Genomic DNA, 17,612 nt, shown 5'->3' with positions numbered 1-17,612 from the left:
TCAATACTTTCAACACAACTCAAACAAGGCACAATTTGAGAAAACCATGAGTTAAACAATCGCAGAGAGCAACTATAGAAAAAAAAACCACAACGGAGAGGTGGAAATTCCAATTTATGGCAAACTCACTGATCTTTTAATGTACAAGAATCTAAAGAACAGGAGCTTAACAATAGAAAAACCTTAATAATTCTTTAAAAACAACATATTTACATCAGATGTCATTAAACAGTGGCAAATTCCTTTCTCAAATATAAATTAATATTAATTACTGCATTTAGTCCTTTAAGTCCAGGACTGGAATTTATTGAGTCTTCGTCTCCTGGCATCATGATAATATCTGGAGGGGAAAGAAGTAATCAAACATTCAACTCAAAGAAAGAGGCAAAAGGACCGTATCATGTGTCTATGGAGATTCTCAGTCATCCAGGTCATAGTTATCCCAAGGATGCTTTTTCACAAGGCAACTGGATATCACATTGGCTTGGAAAAGGGGCAAACCTCCACTGATGGAGCACCCAGAACCCCAGTAGAAAGGTAGCTGATTAAGTGTTCTCGCTGTCAGGAAATTTTTTCGGTTAGATCTCTTTTTAATGAACTTCTACTCATTACTTTCTCTTCCACAGGCTAAACATACCTATCTCCCTCAACCCATTCGTAATACTCAGGAGACTTAAAATAAGCGTATCTGGGTTTTGTTGACATAAGATGGGCAGAGAGATCAGGCTTTCAATATTCTGTTATTATATCCTACAACAGTACAGTTCCACTAGTCCTTGCCATCTCTGCTCCGTGATCTGGCTGACGAACACCACCGCTTTTGGCATGCTGATTCCTGCAGAAGCCCAACGGTGCAGCCGAGTGGCCTGCATATCACCTCACCTGTATTCACGCTGGTCCCGGTAATCTCGTTCACTGTTGTACTGCTCATACGGGCGTTTATAAGACGTGTAGCTTGGCCAGTAGTTTGCTGAGCTCCGATATTGTTCTGGGCGCACCTGGCGATTCGTATATTGGCGCTCCTTGTACCAAGGCTGCTCGTATGGGTGGTAATAGTGTCTGTCCCAACTTTGAATGGCATTGCCACTATAATTAAATCTGTGGTCCCTCTGCCATTCGCTCCGTTCTGCATGACAAGGAGGGGGAAAGAAGGTAGCACTCTTTTCACAAGAAGCCCAAGGATTTTATCCACTTGGACTTCATCATCTATACTCCACCTTTGTCTACCTTTCATTTGATTTTTATTATCTCTTTTTAAGAGAATCAAAAAGAGGAGGAGGAGGAACAATAGGGAACATAATAATAATAATAATAGCATCAGTAGAAGGAACAGCCCATCCAGAGTTAAATTGGGAGGCCCTTGAACCAGATGGCCCATGTAGTTCCAGCAAGGGGATCAAGAATAGTCATGCATTGCCACCTCTTCCATCTCAGGAAGCAAGATGGGACCTCAGGAAGAAGGGAAGAGCCTCTCTGGTGTTCCAGAAGATCTCTGTCAGATCTGCCATCACACTGCTTCAGCCCTCCTTTGCTTTGACGGCAGCCTGCCCTAAAATATGGGGAGGGAAGATGGTGGGATGCAGGAAGGGGGATTGACAGGAACCAGAAATGCCAACCAAAGACAACAGTTGAATGACCCAAGGAAACAAGCATGGGAAAGGAATATGAATGTCCACCAAAGAAGTGCCAAACTTTGGGAATTGTTACCAAAACACCTAATTTGACCCACATTGGACACTAATAAGGTGACCAGGGGGAAGGGCTTGGGAGGAAGGGAAAATTACTGGGAAACCTCAGATCTAGCTTTGCTTATGCTGACACCACTTGCCTTTAGTAAAAGTATATCTTTTGCTACAAATGGAATTAAGATTTTTTCTTTGCTAAATGCCCAAGCTGCGACAGGCCTGACAACCTCTCACCTGTGTTGCTGAAATGCCTTCTACTTGACTGCTTGTAGTTCTCCCGTGGATGTCCATGCATCTGGGGAGGGTGAGGAGGTGGCTGCTGCAGCTTTTGAGCATGAGGGCTATGTGGGACAGGAGTCATCTGAGCATCCCGACTGGGCCCAGGAGCTTCTGAATGAAGGGGCCGCTTGCCGCTCGTTGCCTCTTCCTTCTTCTTCTGTTCCTGCCGACAACATCAACGGGAAACTCAAAAGGCGAACATTAACAATTACATGGGTTTTATTAACCAGGAGTTTGACCCCCAACCTACGTATCCTGAACATTGAAAGGCCACCTACCCTAAAAATAGAATTTCTTCTCCTCTCTTCTACAGCCCAACTTCTGGCTCTTAAGAGAGCAATGACCCAGCCAGGAGCAAAAAACGGAAAAACGAATAGGGGAAAAAAAATGCAGAGTCCCATCTACAAGTCTCAATCACAACTTCCTCCAGTTCCTGAGGTTTTCTTTTGCACGAGATGCTCCCTTTCTTTCCCTCTATTTATATTTGTACCTCTTCCATTTTATCACACAACACAAACATATGCACAACCACACACAACCCTGTCCTTACCGCCAGTTCCTGAGCTCGTTTTTTACTAGCCATCTTGTATACTTTATGTAATTTCTTGGCGTTAAAGTCAGTGAACTTGGATGCAAACATCCAGAGGTTGCTGGAAAGAAGTGAAAGGGATATTTTAATTTTCTCTTTTTACGAGCTGGGTCAGAAGCCTGAACTTTTCATGCCAGAGGAAAGAGATTCCCCCCAAAAGCCCTGGAAGCAGTAATGGAGAGGTGTTTTATTCTGGGGGGCCCAAATCCCTTCTTACATCCCCTCTGCTTCCAAAAATGTCTTGCTGCAAACTTGAGTCATGAAGAATCCTGAGATAAAGTCAGCAGATTTTGATCTAAGCACGACATAACCCAATCCGCTACTTCCCTTTACTACTGCAGATGCCTGTATCATGAGTTTTCTAGGAGTTTGGACTAAAATGTGTATTTTCTTTTTAATCCTTCAATGTATTTCCACGTAGAGGAATTCAACACGATCCAACAACTGGAGACTGCATCTCATTGGCAGCATTATCACACCTTTGAGTGTCAAATCCCTCAAGGATCTTGAGACAACTGAAAGATTGCAAGCGGTCACGGGAATTCAAGGGGAGTTAGATTTAGTTTTGTTTGTGGCTATGTAGAGCTTCTAGGCTGCTTCCTCTTTTAACTCCATCCCCCAGGTTCTGCCTCTCCTTTCCCTACACCTCCAAACTTAAAAAGACACCTGATGTGCTGGTCTGACTGCAACATCAGGAAGAGAGAGAGAGAATTTGAGATTGGTCGGTAGGCAGATTACCTTCTCCATACATTAAGAACTTCCTGTTCAGTGTGGTGTTTCAAACACTGAGCAATGTGGTCTCCTATCTTGAGCAGACAACTCCGAGTTTGCTCCAGCTGCTCTTGTTCTGTAAGTCCATTTTCTGGCTTATCCAACTGCTTCAGGGCCTTCTTGACTGGCCTCAGCTGCTTTTTGCACTTGGAGACAGAAAAAACAGAGGTCCACGTTAGTCTGGCAGCAGAAAAGAGGAAGCCTCAGATCCAGGCAACCTTTTGAGGCAAGGTTCCCATTTTGATGGGGGAGGGGGTCTGCTGTGAGCACCCTCTCAAAATGGCAGCCACAGGAGTCTTCTTCATTCACAAGTCACCAAGCTGTAGGGAGGATATTTTTTGAGTTGATGGGGCATCCTTCTTGCAAAGCAGAATCTCGCTTTTCGATCACACTCTCAGCAAATCTACAATTCTCCTGTTTTAGAGATGAACTGGCTGGGAGGAAAGTAATTTTCTGCTGAGGTGAATATGCCAGTGGTCGGGGTTTGGCTTTGCAGCATGTCAGCTATCTTAACTCAGAAGGGAAAGAAAGAAAGAAAGAAAGAAAGAAAGAAAGAAAGAAAGAAAGAAAGAAAGAAAGAAAGAAAGAAAGAAAGAAAAATTGAAGGAACCTGAGGTATATCAAGCACAACATCTGCACCCACAGGGTATCAAGCCCCAGGGAGCTGGGCAAGATCAAGGCATCGAAAGCTACCCAGATTTCAGTCTTTAAGACTCATCTGTGGTACTCATAAAATCTTGGAGAGCATACAAGAGATTTCCCATCCTTCTTTAGGTGAATTCCTTAAAGTGGAGGAAAAATATTTTTTGTTTTGATCTAGAGTCTAACAGAAGATTTTATTATAGAGGCAGTCTTGACTTACAACCATCTGAAGGCCTTTTTTGTATCCTTTTCTCCCCACTTCTCATTTTTCAACTTTCCCCCCCCTTTCCCCCCCATTTCTCATGTTTAAATCTTTTGGGGTTGGTTAAGTTTTTAATCTTACCTTTCATCGAAGCTTAATAAAGTTGATTTATTAAAGAAGAGGTAAACTGATTTTGTAACAAAATCTTCCCCTGGAAGCTTTCTAGGGTCAACGATCGGCCCTCTTTTGACTTTTCCCCAGAGTTCCACCCCATTCCTCGAGAAGACTCACAATGGTGAAGGTTGCATGGTCTAAGTCATCCTCTTCCTCTTCATCAATGGGGACAGGCTCACTTCCTGCCGTGATGTGGACGGGACCCTGAGCCAGCGTCTTCTTCCCTTTGTGGCCAGATTTGGCCTCGTTGCCTTTGGGCTGTGAAAGGACAAGAGGAGATAGCATCCCTCTAAGCAGCAGCACAGGAAGGAAAATCACAGATGTGCCAAGAAGGAAGTGGAAGGGGAAAAAGATCAAGGGGGTTGAGAAACTGGATTCTGCTGCCTAGATTTTCCAGGCGATTTCTTTGCCCCTTAAAACAGGGTTCTCCATCTCTGTGGTTATAAACTAAAGGTAAAGGTTTCCTCTGTCCAGTCATATCCGACGCTAGGGGATGGTACTCATCTCCGTTTCACGGCCGAGGGAGCCAACGTTGCCCAAAGACAATTTCTGTGGCCATGTGGCCAGCATGGCTATATGCCCAAAGGCGCATGGAATGCTGTTACCTTCCCACTTGAGGGGAACCTATTTATCTACTTGCATTTGCATGCTTTTGATCTGCTAGGTGGGCAGGAGCTGAAGTATATGGTATTTAAGACTTTAAGCTGCTGGGGAGAACTGAGTAATTTTAAGAGCCTATATAGCCAGATACGAAAGCATCATTCAATACATGCTCAAGGATAGCCAGTTGCAAATGGTGACCTCATAATCAATCTAGGAGTTGTCTTCTTCTGAAATGTTTCTTAGACTTCTCAGTCTAGATCACCATCTGGGGAGGTCCTGATGTTCTCCCACCCTATTAACCCAACCCAATCCTTCTTAGCTTCCCAGGTCTAACAAGCCAAAGCATTCACCCTGCCCAAATGTCTGAAAAATGGAGAATAGGGATGTTCTACCCATAACATGAAGTTGGTCATGGCTTATTCACACAAACAGACAGCCAGGTTACCAGCACACGTATGTGAACCTTGTTTAAAATCAGCAATGGCATGGCCACCAAGACAGGTTAACACCAGTAGGTACCTGTTCTTTTTTATCCTGTTGCTTTTTATCCTTTTCTTTCTTCCTTTCCTTTTCCCCTTCCTTTTCTTGGCTTTTGGCTGGCTGCTTATCCTTGTTCTCTTTCTTCAACTTCTTTTTCAGGGTATTCTTATTCACCCCGTCCTCCTTTGGGGCAAAACATGTGAATGCGCACAGAGCACAGAACATTCACCTTACTCTTGATGGAGGGAGGGGGGCAATGTATCTTTTTCTTAAGACAACTGACATCTGTACGCTCAAAATAATAATAATAGAAATAAATGAATAAATACCGCAATCCTTGACTTACAACTATAATTGGGACCAGACATTTCTGTTGGAAAGCAAGACAGTCGCGCCTGATTTAATGGCCTTTTCTGGCCAGGCAGTTAAGCAAAACCACTGCACTGGTTAAGGGAAGCATGCAACTGATAAGCAAATCCAGCTTAGAAAGAGGAAATTGCAGACTCCAAATTTTAGTCCGCCATTTTCTCCACCAGAAAGTCCCAGATCCTCAGTAGCTCATGCTTACCTTCTTCTGTTCTCCTACTGACAGGTTGTCTGAAGGCTGTGCAGAAGAGACCTCGCTTCCTGGCTCCTCCTTGATTTGGGGGGGCTTGTTTTCCTTCCGGATTTGGGGCTTCACCATTTTGGCTTCAGCCTAGATCAAAAGAACAGCCCACAAGGGCATAGAAGATCAGAAAACCCGCTTTGCTGGCCAATTTGGTGGACCTTCTCTTTATTTGTGTCAACCCTTCCCTGTATAGTGTCTCCCATCTCACTGCATATTTCTGGGGCTCTGGAGAGTGACCAGCTTTAAATCTCAATGGCAAAGCTTTATCATGGGCAGAGATGGTGCACCAATTGGGCCTCCTGGAATGTTTGCTTCTACCCAGGAGCAGATGGCAGCTGTGACAGTTGGGGCCTTTGCATGGATTCAAACTATGTGCTAATTTTCCACCACAAGGACTGGAATCTTGAGTTTTACACCTACTATCTTCCAAACAATGCATAGAATAAACCAAAGGGGCAAACTGAGCTTGCTTTTTGGCGGAACTGACCTCCTCTGTTTTTTTCACACTTTCCTTCCTTTTCAGGTCTCTTTTGATAAGTTTCAGCAGATAATCTACTCGTGCCTGGAGCTGCTTTCCCTGTGGCTTTTTATCGGTCTCAACTGGTAAAATCTGGGGATGGGTGGAGAAGGAATAAACATAAGAGAGGTTTAAAGTCACCCACCTAACTTTGTGCCCAAGGCAGGACTAGAACTCATAGTCTCCCGGTTTGTAGCCTGGTGCCTTAAATGACTAAACCAAACCGGCTATTTTACGCATAAAATAAAAGCAAAAAAACATTGCTTGTCAAGCTGCAGAGCCACTTCTCCCACATCCGATGCTGCCACATCCTGCAGATGTCCCTTTTTCAAGCATCATAGTTTAGCGTTGCATCTATAAAGCTTCACCCATGTGTGAGGTTCCTTGTACCTTGTTGGTCAGGTTCAGTTCTGGGTCTGATTTGATGAGCTCCCAGTTCCTACATCCGTGCTCGTAAATTCCCCGCAGCAAGCAAGAGTCCTCTTCCACTCCCCAGTCTGTATCGAAATGGGCAGATTTGACACGGCAGTTCAGATGGAACCTGCAAAATTGGAGGAGAGGACGGGCGAAAGATGAAAAACAATTCCGTGTGAGACGCCCCTTGTTAATAAAGTTCCACATCGGAACTGGATAAGACAAAGGAAAGGCAAAGTTAGAGGTATGTGTGAAAGCATGGTGAAATTGTCTCTCTTAAACCTCTTCTCCCTAGCTGACCTCAGTTCCACTTAAACTGAGCAGAGGGCCATTCCTTAAATTGCTTTAAAAAGGCTTAGTTGAAAAGAAGGCAAACAAAGTTGATCCTGAAGGAAGTCTTATTTCTCCCCAACTTATTTTTCCCTGGAGAAGATGAGGAACCAACTTCTGCCTAGCCTGTAAGAATCTAGCAGAATAACCAAGTTGGAAGGGACCTTGGAGGTTGTCTAGTCCAAACCCTGCTCAAGTAGGAGATCCTATACTATTCCAGACAAATCGCTGTCCAGTCTTTTCTTAAAAGCCTCCAGTGATGGAGCATCCACACCTCCTGGAGGAAAGCCCTTCCATTGATTAATTATTCTCACTGTCCAGAAATGGGTTACTAATTTAACTGCAATGATTAGCTTAACAACTGTGGCAAGACAGTTTGTAAAATAGGGCAAAGCTCACTTTACAACAATCTTACTCAGCAACAGAAATTTGGAGTTCCATTGTGTCTGTAAGGCAAGGAACACCTGTAGAAGAACATTCAAAGAAGATTTCAACTGCAGGAGACCTGCTGCTAATCTAGTAAATGATCCTGGACTGGACTCTTGGTCTAATCCAACAATTCTCTTGGTTATCTTCTCTTGAGTCAAAATAATGGCTGCCTCTTCCATATTTACATTCTAGAATCCATTTAGATGTCTCTTCACATGTATGATATTATCTTTTTCCAATGTAAAGGTCAACAGAGCATAAATAATAACATACTACCTAAGGGTCCATTTTGTTTAAGAGCAATGTGTGATTTTTTTTCTCCTCAAATACCTTTTCTTCTTCTTTTGGGGCCACTCATGGCTGCTATACAAACACACACAAGCACTTGTGTATTTCTTACATGGTCATGCTTACCTTGCCCTCTCCACTGGGTCAGATGGCATGACCTGATGGAGCACTGCAAACTCCTGCTCATGCTGAACAATGGCTTTGACATTCACCTGGACTCCAGAGATGTTAATTGTGGGTCCCTTTCTTTTCCCTGGTCCTTTGTCTGAACAAAAGGAGCCACACAGAGTTTTCAGTCACAATCAGATGAGGTGAGTTGGGAGTCGCATTTAAAGAGCACATCAGCACCTGAGACTTTAACCTGTTTCCATTTGGGGGCTAAAGTACCAGCCTGTTATTGTAGGAGAAAAGCAGGCAGAACTGCAGAGGGTTAGAGTTAAACATCTCATCAGTTTAGAATCCTTGCAATGTCACAAACAATCCAAGTCACTCTCTCTTGAATTCTGTTGAACCTTATTTGGTGTCAATTTAGTACTGAACTTTAGTTGATTAGGTTCTTGCATAGAGGCTTGAATAAATATTTTATGCTGCAACTTAACGTACAGTCCTGATCCTTTGCGCCTGACAGTGATTTTGAAAAAGAAGGAGTAGGGTTGACTACCACCCTTTTCCCATCAAAGAAAGCCCCTTTGCTCACTTTCAGTTGGGTTCTCCTTCAGATGCTCCTCGTACTCCTGCATGGCTGATGCACAACTGTTATGGAGAAGTTCCCCCAAACGTTTCAGATCAGCTACAGATTTGTCCACAAGTTCGGCATCCCGAGCAATGCATTCCAGTCTAAAAAAGGAGGAGATGGGATGTAATAAAGCTGCTGTACAGCAAATCAAGACCCTCCCCTCCAAGACACGCACAAATCAGACATTATTTTAAATCACTTCCAGAACATGGATGGACTAAGAGCAGCTACCGGAGAACAAGTCATAGCAGCTTGGTGGGACATCACTCCAAACACAATTAACGATGTATCCCACATAACATGTGCAAACCCACAGGTTGCTTTCCTAGGTCCTGCTGATCTAACTGAAGACTTAAATGCAAAGATGAAGAATACTGAAGGATCAGGAGAGGCAAACCTGCCTCCTAATCTCCTAGGAGGATGCAGGAAGCCTTCCGGCAGGTGGTGATGTCACTACAAAGGATGAAACTGAACATTGCCTACAGGACCGTAGGGGGATAGGAAAGCATCATTTTATTTATTTAAATACTGTAATTGATAGGACCAGCCATCTCCTGGAAGTGATTCTGAGTGGTGCATGGCAATTAAAACATAACATCCCACCAATCCTCTGATGTCCCTACAGTTGTAATTTAGTAGACTGCACCTTCTCTCTAATCTGGCACTCACCGCTCCAAAGGAACACCAAACTTCTTGTAAGCCTTGATAAATCTGTGGAATTTAAACAGGGAGAGCAACGACTGTTAGAGAGGGTTGCTAAAGGCCTCCATTTTGTTTTTCCCTCTGTTTAAATTATTAGTGACCTCACTAAATTTAATTTAAATTAAACCTGTCCAGATGCGCCCGGAGTGCAATTCTCAAGTTGCCCAATATTTACTAAGTCAGGTTAAGCAAAGGGAGGCTGCAGAAGGTTTTTACATTATTTTCTTCCTTTGCTCTGGAGGCTCAAGACCACCGGAGTAAACTCCCCTCATTTCATCCCCACCAGGCCTCACTGCGAGGTAGGCCGGGCATCCCTCCCACCCTTTCCAGTTCACCTTAGCTCTGGCAAATGATGAAAAACACATCCAGAAGAATCCCTGGGTTTCTCCCCGGTGCCAACCTTCTGATTTCGGTTTCTGTAAATCCTTCCACCATGTCCTTCTGAGTGCTGCAAGGCCTCCTTTTGCATTTTGGCCTTTGGTCATCATCTGATTCCTCCTTCTCGGTCTCTGAGCCAAATAATATCTGCAGCTTTCTCTTTATGCCAACACCCGAATCACTGTCATTGGGCTGAGGCTGCCAGGGCCAGAAAAAGCCCAGGTTTAGAGGGATCCTCTTTGCCAGAGGATGCAAACTGCAGGTTCTCTGGACTTACAATAGTTCATTTAGTGACCGTTCAAAGTTACAACAGCACTGAAAAAAAGGACCTATGACCGTTTTGCCCACTTAGGACTGTTGCAGCATCCATTCTGCATGGTCATGTCATTTACACTCAGATGCTTGGCAACTGGTTCACATTTATGAGGGTTGCAGTGTCCTAGCGCCATGTGATCACCTTTTGTGACCTTCTCACAAGCAAAGTCAGTGGGGAAAGCCAGATTCACTCACTGTGTTCCACACCACTCCTTTTAATTGCACTGCTAATGCTACAAATTGTGAAATCTTTGATACTCTTTTTCTGGGCCTGTACCTTAAACTGGGAAAACAGTTCGTTGGTTGCACTTGTGGACGGTTCGTGTTCTCCTGTCTTAGCCAGGTGTAAGATTTCCTCAATGTCCATTTCCTGGAAGCAGGGGCAAGAGTGCAGTCAGACACACACCAGTATGAAATATTACATTTGTCCTTCTAAAGTTCTGATATGAAAATGGATTGGATTGAGTTAAATGTCTGTCCATTACAAATGACATCCCAAGAAGAATCAAGGTAATCTCCACCCAGAAATATGGATCAGAAAACTCACCTGTGGTTCAGATTCTTCTCCTTCTGCTTTTTTAAAAAGGTCTTCAGCTCCAAACTTCAGGATGGCGGTCAGTTCCTCCTTGTTGAATGGGTTTGTACTAGAGAAAAACATGAAGCCACTGGCTCGAACAAAGCTTTCCAGTTCACAAGTACTTGGACCATATCTTAGCTCACTTTTCTAGGATCTCAAATAATCTAGTTCCTCATCCACCTCCTAATCTTTTTTATCTAAGAAAACTAGGCAATTCGCAATTCTGAGTAGCTAAAACAATTCTGTCTTTTTAAAATCAAACAATGTTACAAATAAAATGTTCTTTTTAAAAAAAGACAGTAATCTTAGCATAAAGCGTGTGTTTAGGTATCAATGACCATGTCTGGCTGACAACCATTAACCATCTCATTTTATCTCATCAAACTTTCAAAACAGGGATTGATGCTAAATGACTTGGTTTGTACTGCCTGCGAAGCTGGAGGAAGTTCCAGAATCTACTGAATTACTGCTGTTTCTCCTCCTCTCTTTTCTCCTCCTGTTCGTAAAGGCAGTAACATTTACCACTTGCCTTTATTGAACTTATAATCTTCTATTTATAATCTTCTATTTATTGAAAAAGTACCTTTCGAACAACTATGATTTGGATGACTGTGAATCTCCATAGGGGTAGAGAGGATCCCTTTCCACTGAACAATTCACCCCAATTAATAAGGCTAAGTGTTATCACTTTCCCAGATTAACATTTAAAGGGTAGCATAAAAGAGCCACCTTGATCAGCACACTAAAAGGCTCATCTCCTTACTTGGATCTGTCCGAGCTATTGTCCAAAACCGTCTGTCTGGTGGTGTCCATCTGCTTTATCATGGGATGGTCCAGCACCATCTTGTTCTTCCCTGTTTCTATAATCTCCTCTTCCACTGTTCCCTTTGTAACCAAGAGATATATATTTACCTGCAGAATCCAGGAGATGCGTGAAATAGCTATATAGGTAGCTTTTTATCCCTGGTGCAGCCAAGGTGAGGTGCAGAAATCTCTTTTTGGATCTCTTCCTAAGTCAATGACTCACCTGACCTTTGGGAAGGTTTGGGAAGGAACAGGGATCAAAGACTAGCATGTTGCAAATCAAAAGCTACTGGCTTCTAACACCTTACAATAAAAGCAAAATTTGTCTTACCAGGATTAGTTACCTTTGGGCTTGTAGATGTCACCTTTTCTGCCATGTCCACCAAGGCAGCCCCTTTGGGGGAATTTCTGAATCTCTACTTCCAAGCCCACCCCACCCCCCAAATTCCCTCTATTGATATTATTTAACTTCGCTGCTCACTATTTCAAAAAACAACGAAAGAAATAACCAGAGTTTTTCTTTCCCAGCCTATCCAATCTGGAAAGGTAGGATCTGAAAACCTGAATGCCTGAACTGGGTCAACTGATGAAGAGCCACATGTAAAGTATGTCCACTCCACAATTTGTCCAAATTCAAAATGACCAGTAGGAAGGTTCCCCCCCCCCATATAACTGCCTTCACCCCTGGGTTCCAAGTTCTAAATTCCATTGCTCAGTGCAGGAAGAGGTAACTGACGTGGCAGGCAGCCAATCCGGTTTATGCTTAAGGTGTTAGCCTAGAAACCAGGAAACTGGCATTTTAGTCCCACCTTATGCATGAAAGCCAGTTGGATGACTTGGGGTCAGTCACTCCTTTTCAGCCCAACCAACCTCACAGAGTTGTTGTAGGAAAAACAGGAGGAGTATTAAAGTATGTTCACTGCATTGAGCTACTTATAAAAGTAATGAAGGCGGGATAAACATCCTATAAATAATAAAAATAATACTTACAAAGTTCAGGTGATCTGAAAGGAGTTAGAAGAGGGAAATGATAGGGTTTTTTCTTTTAGCATTTCCTAAATTAAAATTCTTGAAAACAGTAAACTTTTCCAAATTTGGGGAGCTTTATTAACCAACTGGCATCTTTTATTCCCTTCTAACTTATTTCTCTGCTTTTGGTGAGCTCTAAAACTATTTCCCAGGTGTTGGGATATTTTTTCTTAAACCTCTTAATTATTAACAAAGCACTTTATATTTTATTATGTTCAGTCAAATTTTGGCTTCTGAGTGAAGTCAGCCAATGTGACCCAACAGGCTCAAAATGAAAATCTGAATAGTGACAGGGAAAGGGTGTAACAATTACACTGCCCCACTTTCCAGGTTATTGCATGTGTCTGGAAATTGTATGGGGTGTTGTGATATAAATATTGTAATTTTTTATTGATTTAAAAAATGCAAATAATTTTTTCTTCTGAACAATGAAGCCATGAGTTTCTGTTGATGTAATCTTTAGGACAAAAAAAAAAGGCATGAATTGAATCACGTGTGTGTTTGTTGAATGGGCTAGTTCACTGTTAAAGCCAGCTCACCTTTCTGCCAAAATAATTACCAACTTCAGAAAACTGAAGATCAGTAAAATTAAAATAATGTGTCATCGGATTTCAGTTAAAATAGATGGGGACAGGGAAGATACCTAGCTTTGATCATATATAGGCGGGCAGGTGGGAAATTCCACATGCCTGCCAGCCAGAGGTTAAAAACCATGCAGATGCGCCACGATTCAAAGTTGGTGGGATATTTTGGCTTTGTGAAAACCCTCCACTTTCTCAATAGGCAATTTTGGTGCCTTCACTCAAACAACAAGACATGGAGAGTTATGCTTCCAGCTGCCCTAGATGTGTGGCCGCAAAGCAGAGGCAAGGAAAAACACAGCATTGCTCAAAATAGGTGGCTGAGCCGTCAGCACCTTGGAGAGAGATTTCCATGGATTTTATTGTGGAACTCCCCGAAAGCTCAGGGAACAACAGTAATTTGGGTAGTGACTGACTTATTCTGAAAACAGGTCCATCTCATCCCTTGCCAAAAGATTCCAACAGCCAAAAAAAGTGGCAAAGATGTTCTTGCACCACATTTACCACTTCTATGGAGCACCACAACGCATTATCTCGGATAGAGGGATCCCATTCACGTCCAAAGTTCTGGAGAGCTTTTCTAGACTTCCTCAGAACCGAGCAAGGACTTAGTTGTAGTCACCATCTGCAGGCAAATCACAATTGATTCAAATCCCTGCACTGAGATGTTTTCCAAAGGACAGGACGCTTTTCAGAGAACAGATCAATTTCACGTCAGAAGCGAAAAGAAAAAAAAAAGTTACAGAAATTGTCAAGCAATGTGAAAAAAGGAGGTGAAGAAAACAGACTGAGGAAGATTTTGTCCTCGCCGTCTGCAATCAGGCTTTAAGCTGAAGTTAACAAAACCTTCAATACTCTCAACGCAGCTTCAAACAAGGCACAATTTGAGAAAACCAACAGTTAAATAATTGCAGAGACCAACTATTGAACAAAAAAAACCCAGAGAGATGGAAATTCCAATTTATGAAAAACTTCCTGACCTTTTAATGTACAAGAATCCAAAGTACAGGAGCTTAACAATAGAAAAAATTTAATACATACTTTATAAACAACATATTTACATCGGAAATCACTTAGACAGTGGCAAAGTCCTTTGTCACAAATATAAATTAATATTAATTACTGTATTTAGTCATAGGGATTTCATTTCCCTTTAAGTCCATGACTTTATGCACCAGAGCTCTTCTGCTCCAGATCTTTGGGGGGAAACGCAACAATAGGGTTATCATAGCTGGACCACTGGTAGAAATCCAACAGCAGCAGAATCTTCTCCTTCAATTCTCCAATAAAACTTCATAAATGCATCAAATCAGGCACAAACCCAGATTTCATAGGCCACCCTCCCACTAACATTTTGTAATTCCCAACCCGGTCAAGAACAGAACATACAAACATTCGGGATTTATTATGCTTACAATTTCGTTGTAACGATACCCCACCTAAAACTATCGGCCCCAAATGTATTTCACCCTTATGGGAACAAGTCAAAACTTAGGAGTGAAACAGTAACAATTCTAATTAAGCAACAATCAGGAACATATCAGAACTTAGGGGTGAAATAGCAACTATTCTAATAAAGTAGCAATTAAGCAACGTATCAGAAATTAAAAGTGAAAGTGTCCCACCTGAAAACTATCGGTCCAAGTATATAATTGCCCATGTCAGAAATTAGGACTGAAATAGTAACTAATTAATTGTATTCTAATGAAGGAACATATCAGAAGTTGAGAGTAAAAACTTCTTAGGGACAAAATAGCAACTAGTCTAATTAAGTAGCAATTAAGCAACATGTCAGAAATTAAAAGTGAAAGTCTCCGACTTGAAAATCATCAGTCCAACTATATTTTGCTCTTAGAGGGACATGTCAGAAATTAGGGGAGAAATAGTAACTATTCTAATTAATTCTATTCTAATTAAGTAACAATTAAGGAACCTATCAGAACTTAAGTGTGAAAAACTATGGGCCCCAAATATATGTTACCCTTACAGAAACACTAGAATTTGGGAGTGAAATAGTATCTATTCTAATTAATTCTATTCTAATTAAGTAACAATTAAGGAACTATCAGAACTTAAGTATGAAATAATAACTATTCTAATTAAGTAACAGGAAGCCATCATAGCTAAGGTATGAAAGATTTGTTCTAATTAAGAAGATAAAATTCTTAGCTTCCATTTTCTGTTGAACAAATCTGGAATTCAATTCGTCAACCTCAATTCAAACCATGTAATCATAATAGGACCTTAAACTCCATAGTGTCTTTTCTACAATCATAGTTTAGCAGGTGGGAGAGAAAAAAAGAAGAGTGTATGACACATTCGTGGATGGACACAGTTATGTAAACATAGAACAGGCCCCTCTAGAAACCTAGAAAAACAGTCTGATTATTTCCTTCTTATGTCACTAGTTACCTTTTAACACTTAAGGAACTGACTTGGCAGTGGAACTCTTTTTATCAAAAATTATGGCTCAGAATTGTTGCTGGGGGCACAAAATTCACTCGAGAGGTGATAAACCGGGGATGCTACTCACAGAACTTTTCAGCATGTATTTTTGGCCATTGCATTTTTAAAAAGCAATAATTTAACCCAAACAAATAGATTCGGGGCCAAGTGCCCACACATGAACACATGTACACATTTCAGTGTGGGGAATATATCCGTCAGAGTTGGGGTGGGGTTTTTTTTGGTTTTTTTTTTTTAGAAGATGCTGCTGAGAAAGATCATCAAAGTATAACTATGACTCAGATCTTTGCCACCTTTGTATAAAAATGTGGGTCAAAACTCCATGTTATCCTTCACTCCATGACAGGCTTCCTTCATCTTGCTTAGTTCGTTGGTGTCTCCTTTCTGTGGATGGCAGCCATTGGGGTTTTTGAACCTTCCTAACTAAAAGTGCTAAATTGACCATCTTGGGATGTTCAAGAAATACTGCCTGAACTGGACCCCTCCCTCAGCTCCTTTCTCCAAGCCGCATCCCTGGTGTTCCCATGGATCATGAGGAGAAGAAGAGGAAAAAACAGGAGCTCCACAGTCAATTTCTGAATATTGAAGTCCCCCAGTGCCGTGGACATACTGTCCTCTCCTTCACAACCATGGAAATGAAAATTCTGCCTTTATTTAAAAAGTGTTCTCTGTCCACATAGCGCTGCTTGAAGTCCCAACGTTGCTAAGGTAAAGAAAAGCATGGAGAGGAGAAAAGGAAGGATGAGATCACAAACCCTCCCTTCTTTTGTTTCGTTTTCTGGTATTCTGGCAACCTTAAGTCCACAAACTTCCAAGTCTCTTCTCTTCGACAAGATTTCCAAGCATTCTCACCAAAGGTTGGCTTCACTGTTCTCTAATTCAGTCTCGCTCCTGCCCTCCCCAACGCCAAATTTTTATTCTACTACTGTAGTTACTGAGGTCTTCTCTATCATTCCCCCCCAGCAGCAAATTGAACGTCAACTCCAAAGGGGTGTTCACTTTCATCTCTGTCTGTATCCTACGCAGCCATCTGTCCATTTTGTGAAATGTGCAGAACTCAAGTTGGCATTGCAGACACAAACACTAAATCTTCATTCCAAAACCTAGGGGGAAGACTTGACCTTGTTCTCTACGGGTCCCTTGGTGCCAGTGAAGACCACTCCCAACGTTCAGCCAGTGTACTGACGGGAGGCAAATTTGGGGCTAAAATACAGGCCCTTGGTGGGTCCTGTTCTTCTGACCCACCACCAATTCTTACAGCCCAAAGCTCTACAGCACGATATTCAGGCTTTCTGGTTCCAGCATGGATGGCCCAGTAACTGTTGTTTCTGTGGGCCGGACTAGCACTTTCCATTGGCCTCTGCTTCTGGGCCTCTAGGTTTTCCAGCCACTCCAGTTATACTCTGGATTGTTCTTCTGCTCTAACGGCCTATCCAGAGGTGATCGGTGCTGGATGGGAGACTTGACACCAAGTGGAGATTTCTGAGAAGCTGGAGAGCGAGGATCAGGGATCTGGGAGTGAGGAGGGGGAAGGAGTTGCTTGTAATCAGCAGATTTGTCTGGGTGGAAAGGCCTGTAATGGTCTGAAGGCCCTTGCCCATGATAACCCAAAGGGGGTCTGTGGTCAGACATCCTCCGGAAATCTTGTTGGTAATTCTGGGACCGGAATTCATCGATTCTTCGTCTCTTGGCATCATGGTAGTATCTGGAGGGGAAAGAAGTAATCAAACATTCAACTCAAAAGAAGAGGCAAAATGACTGTATCTTGGGATGCTTAACTCCCTCTGGTGCCAAGAGTCTAGAAGAGAACAGGAAAGCCTTTGCCAGCCCAGTTCAGTAGTATCTCCCAGGGGAAAGACTAAAAGAAGGAAAGAAGATTGACAAAAGAAAAAGAGTGACAAAAGCCCAACTGCTTTGCACTCTGGGTTATGTGTCCATGGAGATTCTCAGTCATCCAGGTCATAGTTATCCCAAGGATGCTTTTTCACGGGGCAACTGGAAAGTGTGGTGT

The 17,612-nt window shown here is 42.4% G+C and overlaps 2 protein-coding genes across 6 annotated transcripts in view; both read right to left on the bottom strand.

Moving 5' to 3' along the window:
* Positions 1 to 97: 97 nt before the first annotated feature.
* On the bottom strand, positions 98 to 11,902 carry LOC120315256 (chromodomain-helicase-DNA-binding protein 2-like). The gene is made up of 18 exons (XM_039359298.1): positions 11,870 to 11,902; positions 11,485 to 11,633; positions 10,692 to 10,788; positions 10,422 to 10,514; positions 9,852 to 10,027; positions 9,419 to 9,460; positions 8,711 to 8,850; positions 8,140 to 8,278; positions 6,943 to 7,093; positions 6,523 to 6,645; positions 5,994 to 6,122; positions 5,465 to 5,608; positions 4,460 to 4,600; positions 3,292 to 3,470; positions 2,515 to 2,614; positions 1,920 to 2,127; positions 883 to 1,126; positions 98 to 340 (listed from the first exon to the last, which is right to left on the bottom strand). Exons 1-18 carry the CDS (start codon positions 11,900 to 11,902, stop codon positions 286 to 288), a joined length of 2,343 nt encoding a protein of 780 aa, XP_039215232.1. The 3' UTR covers positions 98 to 285.
* A 2,187-nt stretch (positions 11,903 to 14,089) lies between these two features.
* Positions 14,090 to 17,612, bottom strand: part of CHD2 (chromodomain helicase DNA binding protein 2) — a 51,652-nt gene continuing 48,129 nt past the window's right edge. For 4 of the 5 annotated variants that reach the window (XM_039359357.1, XM_039359358.1, XM_039359361.1 and 1 more), the window contains one exon: positions 14,090 to 17,306. In XM_039359357.1, the coding sequence (XP_039215291.1) occupies positions 16,976 to 17,306 (331 nt within the window). In that variant the 3' untranslated portion in view covers positions 14,090 to 16,975. The remainder of the gene's footprint in view (positions 17,307 to 17,612) is intronic. The other variant, XM_039359360.1, reaches the window with a different exon arrangement.

Source organism: Crotalus tigris, unplaced genomic scaffold (assembly GCF_016545835.1).
Source record: "Crotalus tigris isolate CLP2741 ecotype Arizona unplaced genomic scaffold, ASM1654583v1 scf7180000019068.10715455, whole genome shotgun sequence".
In the NCBI taxonomy this organism is placed as follows: domain Eukaryota; kingdom Metazoa; phylum Chordata; class Lepidosauria; order Squamata; family Viperidae; genus Crotalus; species Crotalus tigris.
Note: the sequence above shows the minus strand (reverse complement) of the source record. Positions and strands in the feature narration are given on the sequence as shown.